The sequence below is a fragment of the Pleuronectes platessa genome, chromosome 5 (assembly GCF_947347685.1).
Source record: "Pleuronectes platessa chromosome 5, fPlePla1.1, whole genome shotgun sequence".
NCBI lineage: Eukaryota > Metazoa > Chordata > Actinopteri > Pleuronectiformes > Pleuronectidae > Pleuronectes > Pleuronectes platessa.
The window spans coordinates 24,208,866-24,232,323 of NC_070630.1; the positions used below are offsets into that span (position 1 = coordinate 24,208,866).

Genomic DNA, 23,458 nt, shown 5'->3' on the forward strand with positions numbered 1-23,458 from the left:
ACAATTTCTTTTTCAAATATTTGTACTTTCTTATGCAGCCACTTGAAAGAAAGAGCTTGAATTTCAACTGCTTCTTCAGGGCAGCCCTGAACACACAACACATGTTCAGTATTAAACATAATAATGGTATTGTATCTAATACAAGGCCAACATGAATTTGTGTGTCTGTGTGTGTCTGTGTGTGTAAATAAATAGTTAGAAGAAATGGAGAATTGCATTCACTGACATGGTTTCTCAGCATATTTAGAAATAACAGAAATAAATCCACATTTTATTTATTTTTCTGTTTAAAGCTGTATTTTATTTCCTACCATAGACTCTATCTCATTACATCAAAAACAGATCTGACCTGTGTTTATTCTCCTGTAAATACAAAGAAGCTGTGCTCCTCACAGCAGGGTTGATGCTGCTCTCTAGTGGTGAAGAAGAAGACATATACTTGTGTTTGGAGAAGTCATTCAGAAGTAGATATGATGATATGTCTTTTTAAACTTGTTGAGAAGCAGTTTTGAGATAAATCTCAATAGTGAAACTCTTACAAAACCAAAGCCAACTTAATCACATTTCTGAGGAAAAGGTGGATTGATGGCTGACAACTGGTCAACTATAATAAAAGGATCAGACTGATCAATTGTTAGATATAAATAAGTTAAATATCAACTGAAGGGGAAACTGATGGAGTGATGTATTTACACACAGTGCCTCAACATTCATGTTTTGTATGATTCATTACAATCACCTGCAACATGAGCTCTGGAGTCATTTAAGCCAGACAAATTAAAGCGTGATATTTGCACAATTTATTTAAAACGTTTTTTTAATTGGGCTAAAAAGTTTATACAGAGGAAATATAAATTTATCCATTGAATCATTGATGTCCCTTAGAGGAGTCCCATCTCCTGGTTTGGTCAAACATCCTCATCATTATTTGACAGCACTATATTACTAACACTAATCAAAAGCTTTCTTTGGCGTCTTGGAATCTTAACATCTTTTTATTTCCCTTGTTCTTCTTCTGCCACTTATAATCCTGCTTGCTTGTCTTCTTCTGCTGCACATGGAGTCTGTCTGTCTTCATGTTTGATTCCTTCTCGCTGCTGACAGTCTGATCCTGGACAAGATGTCTGTGGTTGATCCTTGTGTCCTTACTCTCTCTCCTTCTCCTCTCTCAGTTGTTGGAGAGCCTCTGCACTGCTGTCTCTCTTCTGCTGTGACTCATCAGGATGAAAACAATAATTTTCTTCTCCACTCTCCTCTTTACTCACAGTGTCAGTGTCAGAGATCTGAGGACCCCTCTCCTGAAACGTCTGCCTGCGGATGGTCCGTCGATGTTTGCTGCGACGAGACTGGTTGCAGTGCAAGGTGCGTCTGCGATGCCATTGGTTAAGAGACTGCTGGGCCTCCACACTGAGCTGACGAGCTGCTATTCGTGGACGGAAACTGCTGATGTAGTAGAGAGAGGCGTACAGAGTTGTGAGGTAGTAGCCACCTGTTGATGTGGGGAATGAAGGAAAGGAGACAGTCTGTGACTTCGGATTGTAATTTAGCAGCACAGAAATGTAGTCAATGAGCATAAAGTCCTTCCTAAATTATAAGAAAACTTGGCAGTTTCAAACTTGCAACTCACCAAGTCTGATTGGCAGAATATCAGCATGGAAATTTATGACTTTGTTTCCTTTTAACATGTATTCATTAGAATAGAGGAATATGTGTGATTTGGAGTAGTATTCATGCAGGGGAACTTCATTGGGAAATATCCTATTATTATTATTATTTACTTATTATTGAGTGTCCGTTATAAAGGGAGTAATGAAAGAATGAACAAGGAAGTGATTTTGGACCAAAGCTGTGTCTCAATTCAGGGGCTGCATCCTTCAGAGGCTGAATTGAAAGACTGAATGCGTCACAGGGGCACTGCTAGGCTGTCCCATGCGGTAGGCCCCTTCAAATGCAGCATCTAGCTTAGCACAACAAGGGACAAAACTTTGTTTGTCATGCCTAAATTAATCTCTGTTGATGGACAATTGCAAAAAAGGGCGGGACAAAGAGGTGATTCCGATAACGGAAAGCCTACGTAGACCAAACTGTCTGATTTTGGTTTGGCCTGAAACGTGGTCTACAAAGACGGCGTCTTTCTGGAGAGGCCTCACAGGGTACATTTACACTCTTGCTCTCACCCCGGACACCAAACTTTTTCACTTGGTTTGTAACCATGCATTTTATTTCACGTAGGGTTTTTTCTTTGAGTGAAAATGAAAGTTAACGAACCAATGAACTGATTTAGAGAGCAAACAAACTATGGGTCTGAAAAGGAAACTTAACGGCACATGTTAGATGCTCCAAGAAATTACAAGTCAGCCATTGTGTCCGCCTACAAAGATAGTGGACATCCTCACCTCCTGCCTGTTCAACAGGGTTGTGGTAGAAATGTGTGTGTGTGCAGCATAAGCATGTGACTGTATCTGTACCCTCTCCCTGTAGCTGTGTGGGATCCAGCAGCTCCATCATGTAGTCCGTGTCCAGCTGTATGGTGACCACATCGCTTCGGAGCAGCACCCATGTCAGGCAGGGCAGAAAATCATCTGCTCCAAATATTTTTCCTGCAGAAGAGTGGAGAGGAGAGCATGTATTTAAAAGGACATACAAACAAGGAGTCAGTCCAGTCACACAGACAAGACAGACAGAGCTAGAGTGGTGAAAATCATTAAACGACCAGTTTACCTGAGCTAGAATTTGTACTCATGCCGTCATAGATGCTCTTGCAGACTTTGAGCAGCATCTTGACCTTCTTGTCCGGGGAGTAGGTTTCATGCATCGTCGTCCACCTCTGCTGGATTCGCTCCAGGCTGACGCAGTCAGGAACCCCAACTCCCGCCGACCCTCCCAGCTCCTCTACCTCATTCTTTTCCAGCACACACAGATTGCTGTGGAGACGCTTGAAGCTGCCATCATTAGTGCGGGAGGTGCGAATGCAGGAGTAGAGGTGGGGGGAGACGGGCTTCAGAGCCACTTTGTGTAGGGAGAGCTCCACCAATGAGTCTGCAGGAGGGTCAGAAGGTAATTGAGGTAAAGTCAGAGGAGAACCAACCAATCATCTGTTCAGTTATGACTGTAACAACACAAGTTCTGTCAATAAAACACCCAGCTAAGATGCATTGGTATTGGTCATCTGTCAATTTTCACTGTTTGCTCACTCACCTATCTCTGCGTCACTTAGATCAGTAATGCTGTCCAGCAACGCCTGGATTTCTGGGAAGTCCAACAGTGTCTCCCTCAGTAATGTAAGTGAGGACCTCACTTCCTGTAAGAAGTCTGACCCCATGACCCCATCGGGATCAGCGCCTCCCCTCTGCGTCATATCCACGAATTCTCTCACGGCCTCTGCAAATACACTGCCTTTCCGCTCGCTCATCTCTTGCACCCGATTGGTTAGTCTTTTTTTCTGACACACCAGCCCGCCGAGCGCCTGGCCCACCGCAGAGAGCCGATGTATGACCTTGTCGGCCAAACGATGCGCTGACGGGTGGTGCGGTGGAGGGCTTTGAATTTGGCACTCCTGCTCTTCTTCCATGCTGCTGACTGACAGCGAGTCGAGCTCGCGAAACGGGGGGTGGAGTGAGGACGAGGGCCTAGGTGGGGGCATCCAGACTCCATCTTCTATCCAGGAAACCCTGTGAGGGGACTGAAGGACAGGGCTGCCGTGGGGCTGCAGCTCGGACGCGGAGCCATATAAACCTTCAGGTGTGGAGGGAGGAGATGAAAGCAGGCTCTCCATGCTTGCTCTGTGTGTAGGGCTCATGGTGGAATTTTGGCTTGGCCTTCTGAGGACCACCCCTGCTGTGGCACCTGGTGTTGATGGGGATGGTGAATCAGCTGATTTAGCTCTGGTTAGACCTGGATAAGGAGACAGAGAATGAAACCACATTAACGTGACTGTGGCTTAACCCTTAAAAGCAACATATGCCCCTTTTCCATTGTAAAAAAAACCACTAAGATCTGCATTTTGTCTGCAACGGGAATGGATACAATCTGCATTCACTCCCTGCTCAAACTCTGCAGTAGACAAGGGTTATAAATGTCTCCAGCTCCGATCAGCAGTGATTGAAACAAGATACAAAGATGAACGCGCTACTTTGGCAAAACAAAGAGGTTAGAGAACGCTTCAGGTTTCGGTGAGTGGACTTGCAGGCGTACAAAAACTGAAGGCAAACTTGTCTACTGGCGATGGGTAAGGAGTCATCACCATTTTAGAATGGGTACCTACACATACCCAGTACCCACTAATGTTGATGTAAAAGAGGTTATAGAGAATGAGAAACAAGTTCTATAGCGCCTCAAGTATTTGTGCTAAGCTAAGCTAATATACTTGTGCCTGTAGCTTTATATTTTAAGAACAGATTTGACAGTGATGTCAATATTCTTAACCAACTCTTAGCAATAAAGCTAATAAGACTACTTCCTTATATTTCTTTGTCAAATTATCACAGTATGGGTCTGTCAATTCCCCTGGTTAAATTGGATAGAAACTTTAGAAAAGGAGAAGTGCATTTCTAAACTCGGATATTACTCATTAGAGTGTATACCTCTGCCAGGTCAAACAGTCCCCTTATGAATGCACATTTAAATTCAATCGATACATTACACAAATACTCATAAATATCAGTCGCTAAAAAATATACCAGATTTTCATCAAGATCTGTGAATGATTCTCTGAGAAATCAACAAAAATTTAAAAACACCCTAACCCTCGCAATATTAAAGAAAGTGAAAAAGAAATCCTGAATCTACACCAACATTTAACCCTAACCATACCTAACCCTAACCCTAACAAATACTTTATTTATATGTTAAAGTAGCTCATCCTTACCATAACTCTCCACACTGGCAGCAGAGGGTCCCTGGTCCAATGAGATGGCCCGTTTATTGTGTAACCCAGCTCCCACCCACGGCCGAGTGGTGCTGAGGCGTCGCTCTCGCCTGAAGTTTGATGCCTGTGTGGTGCACTTCACAGTACGTTCCCTCTGTGTCAGCCAGTCATCTCCGTGTTCACGTAAGTAGAGGGGATTAATGATACACAGGGCCCCGTTAGAGGAAGTCAGCTAAGGAAACACACAAACACAAAGATGGTGTGACACACTGAGCACCACAATTTAGCTGTGGAAGAAGTTTTAAGTCATTACTGACATGCAAACATGTAAGTGAACAGTTGCGATGCGGCAGAGATGAAGTAATGTTGACTGTTGACTCGAAGCTACTAAATGTTTCACCGTGTTCACCAACTGGAGTACGGTGGGATAATCGTCATATACCTGGATGGAGCACATGACGGTGCTTGGCTCTCTGTGGGTTATTTCCTCCATCTGTTGGTCAGGAGGTGAGTTGAGCCAAGTGTCTGCATCGGAACGGATTCAAAATAAAATCAGTACCTTTCATGCTGCTGTACAGTGACATTCAAAATAACACAGAGACAAGATTAAAATAAATCAACTTCAAATCTGAAAGCACAGTTTAAAAGAATTTTCAATCAAAATAAAAGACTAGGAAGAGCAGAATAAACGAGGTAAAATGGATAAACGATAATTTACACAAAAAAGAGAAAAATAATACAAATAAAAAAGATAGCACTGTGTAAAATAATAAACGTAATAAAATAATAATTAAAAAAATAGCTAACTTATAAGCACATTCCAAAGACCATTTTAATTATACCTTCCAACCTGTTGGTTCCGGCTGCATAGTGACTAAAAGCTACTTCTCCATGTTTAGATTTCACCTTAGGTACCTCTAGGAGACCAGTCCCCTTTGATCTCAGGGGTCTTGCAGGTTATATTGGACTAACATATTTGTTATGTATTTGGAGCAGCTCCATTTAGAGATTAAAAAATGAGGGATACAACTTTAAAATCAATCTTGTAATTCACTTGCAACCAGTGTAGAGATTCAACAACAGGGCTGATGTGGGCTGTCTTTTTAGATTTGGTTAAAGCTTTTGCAGCAAAATGTTGGTCGTAAGTGCCTGATTGTCTTTTTAGGAAGTCCTTTGCAGCAGTTAATTCTACTGGAGATAAAAGCATTTATAGTTTTATAATACTTCCTCTGGGTAAGGATACGAGACAAAGTCAGATAGAGTAGGAGATGACTCACTTGGTTCAAGTTGAGAGAAGGGATCTTTGTTCTTGCCGGTGATGCTGTAGATCCACTGAGGAATTGACAGACAAACGGCCAACACATCCCTGAGGGAGAAATTACAGTGATAAACCAAACTGATTCATGATGTTTAAACAGACCTGACAACTGAATTCAAAACTATTTTAGAGAAAGATATTTCACTGAGCCCTCATATAACATGGATAGCCATAGAGACTAAATAATGAACAGATGCTTAAAGCACTGTGACTTCTGTGCTTTATTACAGTAGTGATAAAATGTTAGAGAAGTTGTGGAGGAAGTTTGAACAATCAGAAAATAAAAATCCGAGATGCAGCCGGTCCTCACCTGGTCACAGAGTAGAAGAACACCAGCTGAGCCAAGTCAGAGAAAGAAAGACGAGACTCAGACAGCTGGAACGCTAAGAGAAAGAAACAGAGAAATGGTGGGTAGTATTAACCTCATACTGAAAGTACATTCCTGGAAACTCACAAAGCTTAAACCAGGAACTATAACAGGGGACTTCTAATGCAAAGCTGCTTTAATCACACTAACCTCAGCATTCTATTAATGAATATTTTATTTTCTAATAGCCTAGGGTTCTATGAGCAGGGTTATAGCAGGCTAGAGGTGTCAGTTGTCTCCTCAGTTTTTACATACCACATGCATGTCCAATAAAAGCAGCATGGATGTGTGTGAGTTGTATCAGCAGTTAAAGGGAGTTACCAGTTTGAGAAACCCAAATTTGCAGTTTCCCGGAGGTGTGTGTAGGAGTGTAAGTATTAACCGGTATTACCTGCTCTCATCTGTACATTTTCCAGGCACACACATTCCGAAGCAGCAGTTACAAAAGCAGCCTGAGATATTATTAACTTACAGCAACTGTTTATCAGTTTAGTCCGACGCTTTTTGGCAGAAGTAATGAGTCATTAAAAAAACGTTGAAAGTGACTGAAAAGGGAACTTAGAGATCACACACACACAAACACACTATAACAGACGCTCTAATACAGAGACATACACACAGAAATAACTCCATGTTAGCATGAGGTCGGTCCATACCTTTGCCCGTGCTTTTGATAGTATAATCGAGAACGGTGTCATTGTCTCCTCCAGCAGACACACACAGCAGGCTGGGCAGAGACGTCGCACAGTCCTGCACAACTAGGAAACTCTGGAGGGAAGGAAGCACACACGCACACACACGCACAAATAGTGACTCATTTTAGTAAAGAAGCTGATCATGTGTGGAGACATCTTAAATGTTCAATGGCAGACAACAGGACAGACATTCAAAAGAAAAATGCTGGCAATACAAAATAGAGAGTGGAGAAGAAAAACAAATCTGTGCCAGTATTTCTATGACAAGGTTGTATTGATTAGATATGGATTATTAGTAATGATGTCATTTTACACAGGTTCAGTAATGACAAGTGATACAGATTTGCTTGGTGAGGGTTAGGGTTAATGTGATTGTATGGAGGCTGCTTAATAGACCAACTTGCTGGATGTGGCTCAGTCTTATGTGTTATATGTATTCTTATTTTAAATACATACAAAATAAAACTGCATTATTGATATAAACTGCACATGCCTCTTCATACAGTCAGAGTTTTTGCCAATAGCGTGAATGACAGCTCTGACTCTCAACAGACTCAATCTGATTATTAAAAACCTTGTGATACAATTAAACCCACTTTTAATCTATACAAAAGATTTTCATTTATCCAATAATTTGGTTCAAACACAAAACTTATTCCATCATCCTGAGCTGTGATCAGCATGAGTTAGCACATCTTAACTATCTCTGGATGTCGACTTAATGGTCGACTACTTTGAAAGCTCAAGGTGATCGTTTTTTCAAAGTTGTGTCCCGAAATCTCCCTACTGCAATATCAGTATGTGTTGAAAGTTTTTCACTGCTTTTTATTACATATCAATTGTGTATCATATCTAATGAAGGCCAATGAATAAAGAAAAATAAGAACGCCTCTTGGAGAGGAATAGAGCCATGAGATCCTGCTCCCTTCAAGGAGTCAACATTCACTAACTGCCTACTTCAACTGAGCAAACCACACTCACACAGTCCTGCTGGGGCAGGTTTGTTTTTTTCTTTGAAGCTTACCCACATAGCAAACTAGCTTTGCCCAACATTTACCCCACATACCGCATTGGGATGATGGCACATAGGTGGCCTGCATCTGTTTGCCAGATCTGGGCCATAGCTAGGTGAATTTGCTGTGTGCTATTTGGGCCATATTCGCCATTTATCACATCGGCAACTGTAGGTTTACATACAGATTACACCTTGCCTAGAACACTGCACGCTGCCAAAAAAGACCCACATGTATTTTGGGATATTTGGGTGACATTTGCCATTTTACAAGAGACCAACTTTAAGCTCACTTTTGTTCAAATCCATATGCCATCTGTATGATTTAAAAATGTGAATATCTTGCGAAGCACATTTTTCATGTGGTATTTTCTATTGTACATTTATAAAACAACAAACATTTTAACAGCGAACATTGTAAAGCCAGTCATTACTTTTTTCCACACTGATGATCTAACTGCAATGGAAACAGTGACTGAAACAGAACAAAACCGTTTGTTTGAGACATATTTACTATGTTATAACAATACACGTGCAACTTTAGACACCACAAGTGAATGGAGTGCTGTTGAACACCAGCACACATTTATACACACAGAGAGGAAGTGGCTTTCAATGTCGACATGCACAGAAATAGAGTCGTATTCACTGCAATCACGAAACTTTGAACTTGCTGACGTGCAGTTTGACAGTTGAGATGTTACATGTCTAAATATTTCTGTGTTGATTCATAACTGCTAAGTTTAGTCAGAAATAAATGAACAATTCATTTGAGGACAAGTTGGGATACAAAACATTTCTGTGTCAACACCAAAAATTACTCATGCATCGTGTTATTTATAGATAAAGTTTTCCCTTTCTCTGTAATTATTTGTATGTCCGTCTTTCAAAAAGCAAAATAAAAAAACGTTTTGTTCTACTCACATTCTCTTTTTTCAGCAGACGGTTGTTTCCCTGACATGCACTTGCTGTGTCCAACACTACTTCTGCACTCAGCTCAAAACTACTGATTCAGATGTAAAATAAAAGAGGGAACTACTTTTGTGACTTATTTAGAATCCAGTTCTAAGAACACTTCTGTTGTTACACAAAATGACATCTTCGCTTGTTTGAGACAATTTGGACAGCAAACTAACCTGGAGGTGACAGGAGGATACTGGATTATATGTAAATGAGGGAAAGAGTGAGAAGAAGAAAAAGTGAGGATCAGGGAGAAGGTATAAAGGGAAGATAGGGAGGTAGAATGACAGATAATAAGAAATGGATACACAAAGAGTTATTTTAGCTTCTCGAATTTGCTCAAATTAGTTTTAAAATGAGCAGAGAAATAAGTCAAAGTAAAGATAAGTCGACTAAATTCAAAGTTAATTTGTGAAATACAAAAAAAATTAAAAAACTGACTGAATCATGGTACCAGCATGGAGGCTGAGGGCCCATAACAGAATGATTCAGTGTTTGCACTCTATCTATATGTGAAACAAACACAATATCAATATTTTTGAAGGTGAAGATGTGACATCATACTGACATGACGACTGCTTGACTGACTGATGAATGTTTGTAAAGAATAGGAGGAACACTCACCCCTGCAGGTGTTCCACAGATCACAGTGTGGGCCCCTTCTCTATCCCAGGGTGCCCCGGGACACCAGGCCTCCTGACAGCCTCTGAGCTGCCCCAGGAGTGACGGCTTACTCCTGCTGCTCCTCCACGGGATGGCCGTTGTACCGTTAACTTGACTGTGAACTGCCCTGGACACAAACATATGCACGTGTTTATGCACAGAAAACAACAGTTGGCAACAATTTGGAATAAAAACTGCTGATTCCCTTTGGGGAAAAAGTTGAAGTTACTGTTTGCATATGGCCTGAGGGGATTCCCATTCAGAAATGTTCAATGATCAGACAAATGTCGGAGTTTTTTGAAAGAGCATATTGATTTCCGGTTAATACTTACATGTGTTACACTGGCTCAGATGGTTCATGTGGCCCCTCTCCTCTACACTATTAGCACACTCGGCATGTTGAAATCTTCTCTCTTGAGCTCTTCATTTCTACACAGAACAAAATGTTTCTCAAGAAGACAAAAACAAAAAGAAAATAGGAAGCTCACATGCTACTCAAACACACATCCTGCAGTGTTTTGTATTTTAAATTCAGCTAACTGGTGGGCTGCTGCCACGTTTGCTGCCTTCTTCTGCATCCTGCTCATACTGGCATCTGATGCACTTTCTGTTTTCTTATGAAGCTGTTCCGCCAATTTCACACGGCTGCTGCTTCTTTATAATCGCTCCTCTCCTCCCCACAATTCTGCATGTGGTTAACCCTGGTCTGTGCAAGGCGTGAACACTGAGAAGACACTGTCTCCTTTCGGAACAGCTACATCTGTCAGGTTTTTCTCTCACTCTGCAGCACTGCTTGTCTTCTGTTCAGAAGTGATGAAGGGTTCAAAACTTCCAATCTGAGAGCAGCCTCGGCCTGTAAATGTGTCACTAAGCTCTAAGATGACCTAAGAATACCCGGAGAAACAGGAAATACATGCATTAGACTTATATTTGAAAGGGGGGGGGGGGGGGGGGGGGGGAGAGAGTTTCAAGCATGTTTTATTGTCACCTACATGCAGGTTGGTTTGCTGGCTTTCCAACAGTCCTTCAGGAAACCACAGCCAGAGGTGTTGCTGATTGGTCCCCGTGTCCGTGCAGTGTCATCAAACTTTCTGTGCAAACCATTGTCTCATATAGCACAATCACCTGTACAATGGCAAAGGCCAATTCAGTCGGCACCAATAAACTGAAAACAGACACCAAACCCAACTAATAACCTCATGTTTGTTAGAACCATCACTTGTGTCCAGTCAAAATACATTAAAATACCGAGCTGTTTTAATCACAGGCTTTGATCTCTGTTATTACCTCTACCGAGGAGGATAGGTTTCTGTCCGTTTGTTTTTTGTTTGTCAGTTAGTTAGTAGGATTACACAAAAACTACTGGATAGATTTCTATGAAACTTGGTGGAAGGATATAGTGTGGGTCAGGGAAGAACCAGACGCAGATCAAGCTGCGGATAAAAACACATTTTTTCACCTTCTTTAAACATTGTGGGATAGAGGGTTTCTTTCAACAGTTCTTTTCTTTTCTCTGAGAATAATTTATGGATCATGATTAAAAAATCTGGCATGTTGAGTTGACTGACATACTTCTGTGGAGTTTGTGGCAATTTAATTGAGCCAAACAATCTGGATCTAGTAAATTTAAATGTGGTTTCATAAGGTGACTGTTGGGCCTTGTAAAGTGTTTGTTCTCTGAGTGCCCTCACAGTTTTCACTTTTTAAGACACTACAAGCCGATTGTGGCTTTTAGTGAAATCCCAGTTGATAGGCAGCTTGTCACCACCAAAATCCATATTTGGTCAATGACTAAATACTTGACTGAATTATTTCTCACCATCAGGTCTTAATGTGCTAATAAGCACTTCTTAGATAAGGCTAAATTAAGACAGTAAACGAGGTGAACATTATTCTAGCTTTTCAATGTGAGCATGTTAACACGCCAACATTAGGATTTAGATCAAAGTAGTAGTTTGCCTAAATCCAGCTCTAATACTGATACAATTATGACAGTCTTATTCTTCGAATAACTTTACTGCGATTAGTTGGAAAAATGTGATGTCAAGTATTTCTGTGCATCGGTCACATGCATCATGTGAATCCAAATGTGTAGAAAAAATGTGGGGTTGTTAACATACGTTTCCCGGATACTGTGTGATAAGTGCACAAAACAATACTCATTAATTAATTTAGTCAAATGCTATAGGTTACCGTTCATGTATCTGAAATGCTTGAACCTTTTTTTGGTGTAGAACAAAAAAAAAAATATGAAGTTTAAGTAGCTGAGGTCAGGTGTACAACTATTTGTATGTGGTTGAGGAAAGGTGCACATAGTTATGTATAACCCAGTGTCCATTGTATTTCTATATTCTACAAACATTGATATTTTCTACTAATTAAAGCCTTAAATAGCCACAGACACGCAGTTGAATCAACTCATTCAGTCTCAACAAAACTGAACAGTATCACGTTTACAATTGTAAATTTATTGCAGGACTTTTGTATTGGTTTCCATAATATTGTACAGATGTTCATGCTACTGTGCCCACCCCTCTATTTCAATATGCTACAGTGGAACAATTAATTATCTTACAAATATCCCAAATACAGTGGAAACCAACTATAGAGACCAAAGAGCCTGGGACAGGATCATTCCATACAGATGCTCTTTAAATAATTCCTTCACAATAATCAAGCTTCCTGTTGATTTGGGGTCTTTTCATACAGGACAATAAACTATTGTAGTATACTAAAAGAAGATGTCATATTTCATGCACTCTTTTATAACATATGAGGTGTATGGACTGCCTGTGTGATGATGACTGATCTCCCTAAATTCACTGTGTGTGTGAGTGTGTGTACAGTATGTGTGCACTCATGCAGCATGTGATATGTTCCTGGACTCTCTCCGTCGCTCTTCTGAGAGATGCTCTGCCCTCCTGTTACTGCTCTGCTTGCGTTTTCAGACTAATACAGAGCGAGCAGACTCTGACCATCAGATCCGGAGACAGAAGACAGTGATGGTTGGGAGGTTGTACATTTTGTTTATACGCGATGAAGACAAAAATATCAATTAGTAACTAATCTGCATGAGAAAGAAAGAAAAAATAAATAAACTTGGGTTATAATAACCATCTGCTGATAGCAATGAAGCTGATCCGGCAGACATGATCACTATAATTTGTTTCCACTTCACTTGATTATGAAAGTGTTTAATTTTGTTATTTTAAATGAAACATTCTTGTAAAAAACCATGTCTGTTTATCCTCACTAGCATTTCGTCTATCCCCAAAGATTTAAAAGGAAAATCTACTCCCAACCAACTGAAGTCCTGACAATATAGGGAGCACAGCTATGATTATATTTTGTGCATCATGTGAAGTTTGCAGTTTTATTATATGAAGAGATCATAATTTCCCCCCCCCATAAACATCTAAAAACAACAAAAAAATATCAGAAATCAGTTCAAACAGGAGCAGAGCGCCACATGAAGAGAAATATTAGTCAAAAATCAAGACAATGTTTTCCAAGTTATATCTAGAACTACTTAAGATCCCGTTTCCAGAAGTTATTACTTTCATCTATGTAGTACTTGCATGAGCGATTCAATACACAACAGCCTGGTTTATCTTTTAAGGGTTAATAAACTGGAATCAGTGACGAGAGCTAGAGTGACAAAAGTTTGCATGATATTTTAAACAAAAGCAAAATAGAAGCATCTCGACTAATGGTTTCACATATTACACTATGCTTTTTTGCATGATGCAAATATATAGTAATGTCAGTAAAGTGCAAGTAACTGATACAAGCAAAAGCATAAAACACAGGGATGATAGACGTCATGTGAGGTTGTTTAGAGGAATCAAATGTTTGCAAATAAAAAAAATACAGCATCAATTCTCAAACGTCAAACAGAAACCAATCCGAAACTGCCTCTAAGGGCCACTTCCACACAGCAACATCAGTACAGTAGCTTGGAATAAAAAGGGAGATTTGGAATGAGTTACTCTTCCTTTTTCTCTGGTTCTGGAGCCACTGATGCAGAGCTCGTCTTGGCTGCAGCTTTGCTGTCCTCACTGGCCTTTTCCTTTTGGTCCTGACTATCGATCTTGGCGTGGTCCTGCTTCACCATTTCTTCCAGCTCCACCTGGAAAGAGTTCAAACCAGAAGGTATTAAACCAGGAGTAAAGTAAACAGACACAGGGGAGTGACTGGTGATGATCAGAGAAAACAGCTCCTGCTTTGGGTGAATAATAAGTCATACCACAGTGGGGGCTCGCAACCACAACATCACAAAGGAAAATCCCATTAGGACTATGCTGAAATTTCAATAACACTCATGTGTTAAACTTTTATTACCACTTAAAGGTTCAGTGTGTAGAAATTTGTGGTGACAGTGCATGCTGCAGCTGAACATCCCTCACTTCACCCTCCCTTTCCCAACATGAAAGGGAACCTGTGGTATCCTTCGGTTGTGATAAAAACTTAAAAAGGTGTTTAGTTTGTCCATTCTGGGCTACTGTAAAAACATGCCCGCCTAAACTAACCCCCCCATGTAAATATGAGGTATTTAAATATAAAATGTCCATTCTAGGGTAAAGAAAGAAAGAATTCCTTTAATTCAGATGAAGCACACAATAAAAAAAATCACTAGGATTATTTCATATTCAATTTCTGCCAATAAATCCCTTTCAGCTGAATATTACCCACTGAACCTTCAACAAAGGGATTGAATTAGGGCACCGGTCAGACTGAAGTGATGTCAGTGTTAATTAATCTATGGTTAAAGGCTATTTCTCCTATGACTCTCCTGAATATAGATGATGTGGTAACTTACCTTCCATCCCAGCAGGTCAGCTAGAGCCAAACAGCCTTCATCACATGTACTGATGTGAGCTACGTCTCTGGAGGGAAGAGAACAAGGCCACGATTAGAGCCTGGACTGGGCTCCACAACATTCTTTACATTTCCAGAACTGATCCACATGCCACTATTGAAACACTGAATGTCAAATGCCATTTAAAATTTTCGTCTTGAACATTTGTACATTAAAGTCAAAGATATACCCTTAAAATACGATGCATTGTTTTTAAAGATTCTTCATCTCTGATGTGGAAATAGATTCCATGTTTGTGTTTGTTTGCCCAGAAACTGTTGTTCCAATTTACCATTTGCTGTAGTGTGCCGTTAGATTGGATTCTAACTTCAAAGTGGGGATACTGGTGCTACTTCTCACTGGTATTTGTCACTGATTTTACTGCTGCAGGTAAATCAATAGCTTTACGTTTCAAATGAATTTGCGGACTTACCTTTCAGAGATTACAGGACAGAATAAATGATTGGCTTATAACTGAGCGATTTAATTTCATTTAGTTAAGAGAAAAATTTGTAACAAAAATAAAAAGTGAAGTATCATTATAAATTAAGCCTTAGCACCATCTGGTGGTGAAAACATAAAGCATAAGATCATTCTAATAGAAAGACTAGATTCATGTTTTATTCGAAAAATATTTTATTTGTTTGTTAATGATCAAAAACATATAATCTCATTGGACTAGGTCACCTGGCTGGGATTCATCAAATGAAATCTAATATATTAGTTTTATGGTAGAACGGAAGAATCAAGCTTATATAGTGAAACTGTTTGAGAGAAGACGTAGCAGCGTCTCTGTATCACCTGTACGCCTTGTCTGAGTCAAAGTCCATCCCTCCTCCAAAACCAAGCAACCCGAACAGAGGGTCCGCCTGCACAGAGAATCAAGAATCACATTTATGACAGAATAAAACACCAAAAACAAAGGCAGAAGGGATTACAGGAAGTGATGTTTGCTCACCTGCCCGGCCTTCTCCATGTTAATGAGCAGTCTGGGACAACTTTTTGAGACCCTAAATTCCCCCCCGAAAAAAGAAAGTAACATGGGGGAAACCACAGAAAATCGGACACATTAACAATTGCATAGACTATTTGGACAATTCACCTGAAGATTCCTACAGGAGCAATCTACTATATTTTAGGAATGGAAAACTTGATCTGATGTACCTGCCCACCAGACCTGCAAATGGCTGGACTTGCAGAGAGGTCCCCATGACGATGAGAAGATCACAGCGAGGAAAGTCCTGAGAGGTGAATTAACAAAATGAAAAGAGTTCATTTCTGCAGAAATGCGACATCACATGCCTGAATACTTTTGAACCCGCACCATGCGCTCACCATCTTCATGGAAGTGAAGAACCGGACAGGCAAACTCTCTCCAAAGAAGACGATATCTGAGTGAAGAGAAGCAATGAACACCGAGGTACCAAGACATTCAGAAATAAGCAGTGTGATGACCCAGTTACCCTGCAGTCATGTTTGTTGAGGTACAATGATGTGCAGACAGGTTGTCAGGTTTTTTAGGAAGAGGAATTCAAATTGCATTGGACAAATAGAAATAATATTGAAGAGGACAAATGTAAAAAGAAGCAGAGAGACAATGATCAACTAACCTGGTTTGACCAAACTGCTGCACTTGTCACATCTGGGAATGTCATCAGAAAAGATCTTTTCTACAAAGCACAAAAAAAAAGTTAAATGTCCCAATTGGGAAAAAAGGACTCAAATATCCTTTTTCCTTTATCCTTTTTATGTAAATGCTAACAGAGGTAATAAATACCTTTCATCCAATCCAGGTTGTACTCCTGACGGCAACAGAAACTGACACAGTGTGATGTGTAAAACGTTCCATGAGCCTCGATTAGATCGTCTCCTTCGAGCCCAGCCACTCGCTCCAGTGTGTCGATATTCTGACAGAACACACACATTTATGTCAACACAGACAAAGTTATTTAATTTGTTTAAGTTTACATGATGTGTGTTTACCTACCTGTGTGTAGCAGCGTTTCAGGAGCCCCTTGTCCTTTAGCATCTTCATGAAGTAGTGACAGATTGTTGGCTAAACACAAAAAAAAAGTCAGACAAGACAGGAAGCAAATCAGTTTTCTAAATGACATGACAATCATGAGCTGGTTGTTTGGAAGTGCTTTGTGTACCTTGAACTGTCCTGGGTAAAGCTCCTTGGCCAAGGCAAAGAATGGCTCTGGATGTTTCTGAGACACAAGATTGTAAAAACATATAAAATGTTATGTACTGAAAGCAAAGATCGGATAAGTCATACCTGTAATTACCATTGGATGACTGTAAGAGAGTATAATGAACAACTAGTCATAGTGGTCAGGCCACCACACAAGTGACAAAAACAGGATTCAAAATGTTCCATCTTCAGAATGAAACTTAAGCTGAATCAGGATATAATTAAAGATTTTGTTTTTTTCTTCGCTTCTTTGACTTTTAGAGCCCTGAGACAGCTGTCATGTGCTGTTCCATGCTTCACACTTTATTAACCCACCTTAAAGTAATCGATCTGGAAGATGGCCTCTGGGTGAGGAAGGTTATATTTCTGCAGGTTTGCATACAGGCCCGTTCCTGGTGAACGGAAATCAGGGATTCCAGCGGCTGTGAAGAGAAAAGGTGTTACAGATTAACAATAAAGAATACATAAATACATTTAGACACATACGTGTGTGTGTGTGTGTACATACACATATATATATATATAAAGTATACATACTCAAACACATTGCTATACATTTTAACTGATTTATTGACTGTTAAATGCATATTTCATAATATTGAAGCTGGGATACTCACATGTGGATATTCCTGCTCCAACCATGCAGAGGATGTTCTTACCTGTGTGGATACAAAGGAACTTTCAAAATAAATAAATAATAACTAAACTGTGGATGCCGACTTTTATGTTGTGAATCAATCAGCCATGGACAGGCTGAAGAGAAGCAAGGAGACTCACATTTGCCACTCTTTATGTATTGAGCCACTCCTTCTAGAGTCAAGTCATCCAGAACTTTTTCAGTTGTGCCGAGGCCCAGAGTGCTTGAGAAGAGGTTACGTAAAAAGTCCACTGACATAAACAGAGAAGATAATCATCAATACAGGACGGAAAATCTTTATTAAAACGTGTGGGGACTGGGGAGCGGTGGTGATCAGCAATGGCTTCTAAGAAAACCACAGCCAAATATAACGTCAACAAAACATACAAAGTATGTAAATGAAAAACTAAGCTCTTAATACATGAAATAATACAAAGACTCAACAGCAGCAAAGCTGAATATTATCATGAATTATTTCGTGTTGATAAATTCACAGCATGTTACACATGAGCCAAGTTCGTGTTTACATACTTTCTGTGTCTCCTGCTGCCTCTTCCCCACTGCTGTCGTCGGATTGGTCCTATAAACAATACAAAATAATGAGTGACAGTATGAATTCAGACACAGTAAAGACGGTTGATGTGTGTTGTGAACATGAGAAGCTCACAGATCACTGCTTTGTTTGGATTTTGTCAAAGCTGGGCGTCAGTAGCCCATCAGCTAGTATCCACTTGCTACAGTTAGCTACAGATAAAAGCGTTCTTGTTTGCTTGTTTTTTTTACCTCTGGTTCCAGTGAAACCTCCTCCTCTTCTTCTTGACTATCAGGGAGTTCTAACAAAACAACAAACAAACAAGATCCTCAACAAGTATTTGTCTTTGTAAATATCCGTGTTAGCTTCAAAGCTAGCTGAGCTTGCGCTGTGGACCTGCTGGAAACAGTAAGAAGGTCAGTTTCACATCGGACAGCCTTATTACCTGATGCATCAGACATTTATCCGTCCACTGAAACCTTTTAACCACAGGGGTCCGAATGACAACTAATGTATATTCACTAATTAACAAAGTTGTGACCGGTAATGCTAGCTCTCAGCTGGCCCGTCTTGTTGTTGTCCGTCAATTAAAAGGGTCCGGGATGATGTGACACAGTTCCTACGGAGTTTGTAGTTCCTACCGCAGAGAACCACCCGCTGTGCCGTTAACTGTCACATGAATGAACTTATATTCAACAGACTCATGATCCATAAACATGTGTAAGACTACAGATGAATAGAGATACTTGCGTCCAATGTTAAGGCAGACAAAGGAGGTGAGAAGTACACGTAGGGAAATGTATTCACTTCCAACCTGCTGAACAAACCGTAAGTTTACTGCATCTGTATTTTTAAACTACCAGTGATTCATTTATCCCCTTTCTTTTTCTTCTCCAGTTCACTGTGTCTCCGACCTCCGACCCTGCTGTAGACACCTGAAGGCTCACACTGGATTATGGGCTTTGGTTTGCTCACAGAAGCTTTCACAATGAAGATTCCAAATGCATACAGACACGTTGTGATGGGCGGCTGCATGGTTTCCATTGTGTGATAAACATGCAATATGGATTTACAGGCAAAGGTTACAATGCAATGCAACAACACCACATAATCATACATAATCATTTATTTTGTACATTTACAGTCATATTTACACCACAACATACGCAGACAAAGTTTGATTGGCTGGAGACGGAGAAATCCTATTCACAATAGTGCAAACTCTTTATTTGAAATTGACTGGGCAAGGAAACTGTGCACTGAACATACACTGAACTCCAGATAATCTCCTGAAATTACCAGTGACAATAAGTGAGAACGCAAATGTCTGAGTCAGTTGCTGTCAACAGTCTCCAGAGTTTCTGCTGCTAGCCCCCCCGTAAAAACTCTGGATAATGTCCACGTGAGCCCATGTGAGAATTGAGCAGGAAATTATCTGGAGGGTTCAGTGCGAGCGAGTGGGCGCGTTGATGACGTTGTGGGAGTGTTGGGTGATACGAGCCAACACTGGTGTCGATGTGCTAAAAACATGTGATCTGCGCAGTGGAATTTATATGTTACATCAGGCCTCCTGCATGGTGCACTTCCCCTCGCCTGAACGCTACAGAGATTTCTGTGTTGTTATGCCCGTGTCTGACCAGAGGATCTCCTGCCGCCTTCTTCATTTTGGAAAGGCAACCTCTGGAGAAAGCACATTGTGCAGACATTTTCCAGAGTTCATCTCTGAAAACGGTGTTGAGATAACAAATACATTAAATACATTTTACAAATAACCCAACAAACTTGAGGTAGTCCATTCTTTTTCCACGCTTTACTGTTTTAAATGTTCTATATCCAATTGTGTGTTGTAAAGGTCCAATCAAATTTGAGTCTGTACCTGGTTGACTCTGCAGGATTATGTCAGGATTTGTAAAATTCAAGTCTTTCTCTGAGATCAAACTAAATCTGTCCCAGTCCAACCGATCCAGACCTATAACGTCTCTTCTTCTTATGTCAGGTTTTCCCTCTGCACCTAACTTTGTCCTTTTCTGTAAAAGCAGAGCAGTCTCTGAGAATTCAGAAGATAAAAAAAAAGTCTTTCTGCATCCAATCGCGTCAGGTCCCTGTTCATGCTCTACCTCTGCTCTTGCATTTGCTCCATCTTCTCCTCCTGACTCAGACTGAGGTTGTAGCCAGACGCAGTGATTTGGCACTGTGGTAACATTTCCTCCAGTAGGATGATGATCAACCCAGGACTCGAAATCCCAGGTAGGGATGAAATGTCCAAACGCCGCAGTCCCCTGCAGAACAGCACACAAAAAGAGGTGTTTAACACAACAGGAATGTGTTGGTTATAATAACTAGGCTTTGTTGTGAGTGTCCGGATGATTACTTGAGATTCCTCAGTGCAGCCAGGCCGCCTGTCGTGATGCGTGGACAATGAGAGATGTCCAGTTCCTCCAGGGAGTCCTGGAACATGTGGAGCTTGGCCAGAAACCAGTCGTCCACTTCAGGACATCCTCGAAAAGACAGAGTCCTCAAAGATCGCTGTCCCTCTGAGGGAAGACAAATCAGATTAAAAACACTGGACTTACATGCTGAAAATCATTAAAATGAATTAACAGTACATGGACATGACCAAGAGAGACAGAGGAAATGAGGTTACGTCAGAATAAATGCAATTATGAGAGGAAAGAAAGCTCAGTACCCAGGTTCACCAGTCCTGTGTAGTTGATGACAGAGTAGCTCATGTCGACTTCCTCTAGCGGTGTGTCTTTGTGGTTCAAGAAATCCCAATTGAACTTGCCCCTGTGGTTAGCACGAAACCAGGCTGACAGCCCAACAAACCTGAGCACACAAGACGATCACATGAAGTTTGAATCAGGCCAGAACATTAAAGAAATTAAAGTAATGGGTGTGATATCACATTTGAACTCATTTAAAGCCAGCAGATTGTTTACTCGCTTTCAATCTCTTGAAGCTTGAGTTCCCAAAAGTTTAAAAAAGGATAATAATGGTGAAGGAACCATTGCACAGCTACAAAGACCTTTAGTTTAGCTGGTTTGCCACAAGTGATATTTCATGTCATTAAGTCCAGTTTGAGTTTCTTCATATGATGCTTGTCTGATTTTAATGTAAAACCATACAAATATTTGTTAACAGGTTTTCTTCTTCAATAGGAAATTAACAAATTTTTTGTGTGAAATATTATCATTGCCTGAAATATTGCTTTCAACATTGGAACTCTGAAATCAAGAAATCTGAAGCTGCCAGTCTGGACTATGAAAACCTTTGATGGCTTATTTCTTACATTTTCCAGATTTGATTAACTGAATAACTCCTCTGCCGGTTGACCAGTCATGATAGCAATCATCACTTTTAGCCCCACATGACTAAATGCTTGATCCTAATCAAGTTACATGAATTTAGTAAGTAGATAAAAAGACAAGTTTAAGCCCATAATCATCAGGGTCAGACAGTAGTAGCGGTCTTATCCTATTATTTTCTAATACTTTTTATAAAATAATCTCTGTGGTCACCTAGTTATTTACAATTAACAGCTATTTAAACAGAAGAAAAAATATGAATCTTAGGTGTAAGCATTTTCTCAAACCACGAAGAAGCGATATGGTACTTACCGAAATCCTCCCTTTAGATTTAAGACATAATACGCTGCTGCAATGTCCGACCCATGAAACCTCTGAGCGTAGCTGTAGTACCTGTGGAAGAACGTGATGGTCACAACAGCAATAATAACTTGTCACGACCATTAGATCATGACATTGACCCTAAAGACTTGTTAATTATGAAAAGAGCAAACTACATGATTTTAACTTATACATGCACATTCAGATTGATGGACTAGTGTTAAACAGTTAAACATCTGTTTATTTAGTATTTTTTTTGTTTTTTTTGTTTGAAGATGACATAGATTATGGGTTATTAAATTAAAGAGTTATTTTATACATATGGGTAGGTGGGCATATGGCACTGTCGTCTGTTTTTACGTTAGCTTGCAAACAAAGAAATAAATCCCACACAAAACGTGACGCCCGCCTGGATAATGGATTTATTACCTGCGTAACATCCTCACCTCAGGTGCCTTAGTGGCTTTTTGATATAGAGTTTGTATTCCTTGAGGACAAATCACCACTACCCAGATGTTAAACTAAACAAGTTATATACATTGTTTATGGTGCACTCAGCAGTAGTTGTGATGACCTTTGGTTTCAGGGCAGTAGGGAACAGTTTTTTACTTGAGCCACCATCAATTAGACAAATGTGTGTTTGCCAGGTAGCTCACACCTGACAGCTGGACCCACTCTTTGCATTAACGCAGTTTATTCAGGGTTCTACTGAACAACAGTTACAGTCAAGAAAAACAAAGACATCTCTTACGCGTTCTTCCTCTGGATCACCCTCCTCTTCAGCTGAGAGCTCCAGCTCAGGAGCATCTCCATATCATAGAACCTCTGGGTGAGGAAAAGGAGCAGCCTCGTGTGGAGTGGAGGAGGAGACGCCGAGCTCGAGCTCCATGGTCGCCTGGCAACAAGGAGGAGAGCCGACCGCTGGCAACATCTGTGCAGAGACTGAACACGGACACAGTGAGTGGTGTCCTCCAGATGTGCTCAGGTAGAGTCAAGTCAAAGAAATGTCTCCAAACTGAAGCCATTAGTGTTACACCGCTGGTAGAAGGTCTATAAGGTTAGACTAGGAGCACTAACAACGTTATACACGTACACATGTAGCTAACAGCAGCTAACTTGGTTGAGCTGTATCAGTCCACCAGCTAAACACTAACATAACGTTATAAACTTGCACATGTAGCTAACAGCAGCTAACTTGTGTGAGTTGTATCATTCCACAAGCTAAACACTAACCACTAACATAACGTTATAAACTTACACATGTAGCTTACAGCAGCTAACTTGTGTGAGTTGTATCAGTCCTCAAGGTTAACACTAACAACAACACACAGCCTGTTCTCCGACTAACAACCTGTTCTCCTCCATTTTAAAACTTAGCTCACTTTCTCATTCGTGTGCTAAGTGCAGTAGTTAAGTCTGTGTTTGAAGGGTGACTTACCATCAAGTGAGCCGACATGACAGTTCTGTTCAACAGCAAATCGTGAGGGACAAACTCTGCCCTTCCGCTTATATCGCCGGTTGTTGTTTAGCCTGTCTACCGCAGGGTGGCGCCCCATGCACGTCCGTCATGTTGCAGATCCAGATGAACCTTTTGACCGACACCCCCCCCCCCCCCTCCCCACACACACACGCTACTTGAAGTTATTGTAGTGTAAATTAACTTATTACTGAAATATTCTTTAGTATTGAGCTTTCTGATTGGACAACTCTGAAGGGAGTCTTTCCATAG

General features: G+C 40.6%; 3 protein-coding genes across 3 annotated transcripts; all 3 read right to left on the reverse strand.

Moving 5' to 3' along the window:
* Positions 1-777: 777 nt before the first annotated feature.
* Positions 778-10,569, reverse strand: rinl (Ras and Rab interactor-like). The gene is made up of 11 exons (XM_053422356.1): positions 10,215-10,569; positions 9,844-10,009; positions 7,209-7,320; positions 6,496-6,568; positions 6,145-6,233; positions 5,310-5,392; positions 4,868-5,099; positions 3,199-3,894; positions 2,722-3,039; positions 2,469-2,600; positions 778-1,489 (listed from the first exon to the last, which is right to left on the reverse strand). Coding segments are annotated over exons 1-11 (2,247 nt in total). The 5' UTR covers positions 10,217-10,569; the 3' UTR covers positions 778-1,145.
* A 1,760-nt stretch (positions 10,570-12,329) lies between these two features.
* Positions 12,330-18,706, reverse strand: sirt2 (sirtuin 2 (silent mating type information regulation 2, homolog) 2 (S. cerevisiae)). Its single transcript, XM_053422357.1, has 16 exons — positions 18,549-18,706; positions 18,355-18,404; positions 18,103-18,151; positions 17,712-17,822; positions 17,552-17,593; positions 17,250-17,356; positions 16,894-16,950; positions 16,728-16,796; positions 16,518-16,647; positions 16,351-16,410; positions 16,076-16,131; positions 15,905-15,981; positions 15,699-15,750; positions 15,542-15,609; positions 14,702-14,768; positions 12,330-14,011 (listed from the first exon to the last, which is right to left on the reverse strand). Exons 1-16 carry the CDS (start codon positions 18,562-18,564, stop codon positions 13,868-13,870), a joined length of 1,155 nt encoding a protein of 384 aa, XP_053278332.1. The 5' UTR covers positions 18,565-18,706; the 3' UTR covers positions 12,330-13,867.
* Positions 18,707-19,211: 505 nt separating this feature from the next.
* dmac2 (distal membrane arm assembly component 2) lies at positions 19,212-23,253 on the reverse strand. The gene is made up of 7 exons (XM_053422616.1): positions 23,168-23,253; positions 22,481-22,671; positions 21,721-21,801; positions 20,790-20,929; positions 20,475-20,637; positions 20,221-20,382; positions 19,212-20,130 (listed from the first exon to the last, which is right to left on the reverse strand). Exons 1-7 carry the CDS (start codon positions 23,183-23,185, stop codon positions 20,115-20,117), a joined length of 771 nt encoding a protein of 256 aa, XP_053278591.1. The 5' UTR covers positions 23,186-23,253; the 3' UTR covers positions 19,212-20,114.
* Between the last annotated feature and the right edge of the window lie 205 nt (positions 23,254-23,458).

What these genes read in the sequence shown, in the direction of transcription:
- sirt2 (XM_053422357.1), bottom strand. An exon ending in ATACATAAAGAGTGGCAAAT is followed by an intron (nt 17,594 to 17,711) that starts GTGAGTCTCCTT and finishes GTATCCACACAG; the next exon opens with GTAAGAACATCCTCTGCATG. An exon ending in CAGCAGTTTGGTCAAACCAG is followed by an intron (nt 16,132 to 16,350) that starts GTTAGTTGATCA and finishes CTCTTCACTCAG; the next exon opens with ATATCGTCTTCTTTGGAGAG.
- rinl (XM_053422356.1), bottom strand. An exon ending in TATCAAAAGCACGGGCAAAG is followed by an intron (nt 6,569 to 7,208) that starts GTATGGACCGAC and finishes TCTTTCTCTTAG; the next exon opens with CGTTCCAGCTGTCTGAGTCT. An exon ending in TCTAAGTGACGCAGAGATAG is followed by an intron (nt 3,040 to 3,198) that starts GTGAGTGAGCAA and finishes ACCCTCCTGCAG; the next exon opens with ACTCATTGGTGGAGCTCTCC.
- dmac2 (XM_053422616.1), bottom strand. An exon ending in CACAGGACTGGTGAACCTGG is followed by an intron (nt 20,638 to 20,789) that starts GTACTGAGCTTT and finishes GTCTTCCCTCAG; the next exon opens with AGGGACAGCGATCTTTGAGG. An exon ending in GCTGCACTGAGGAATCTCAA is followed by an intron (nt 20,383 to 20,474) that starts GTAATCATCCGG and finishes GCTGTTCTGCAG; the next exon opens with GGGACTGCGGCGTTTGGACA.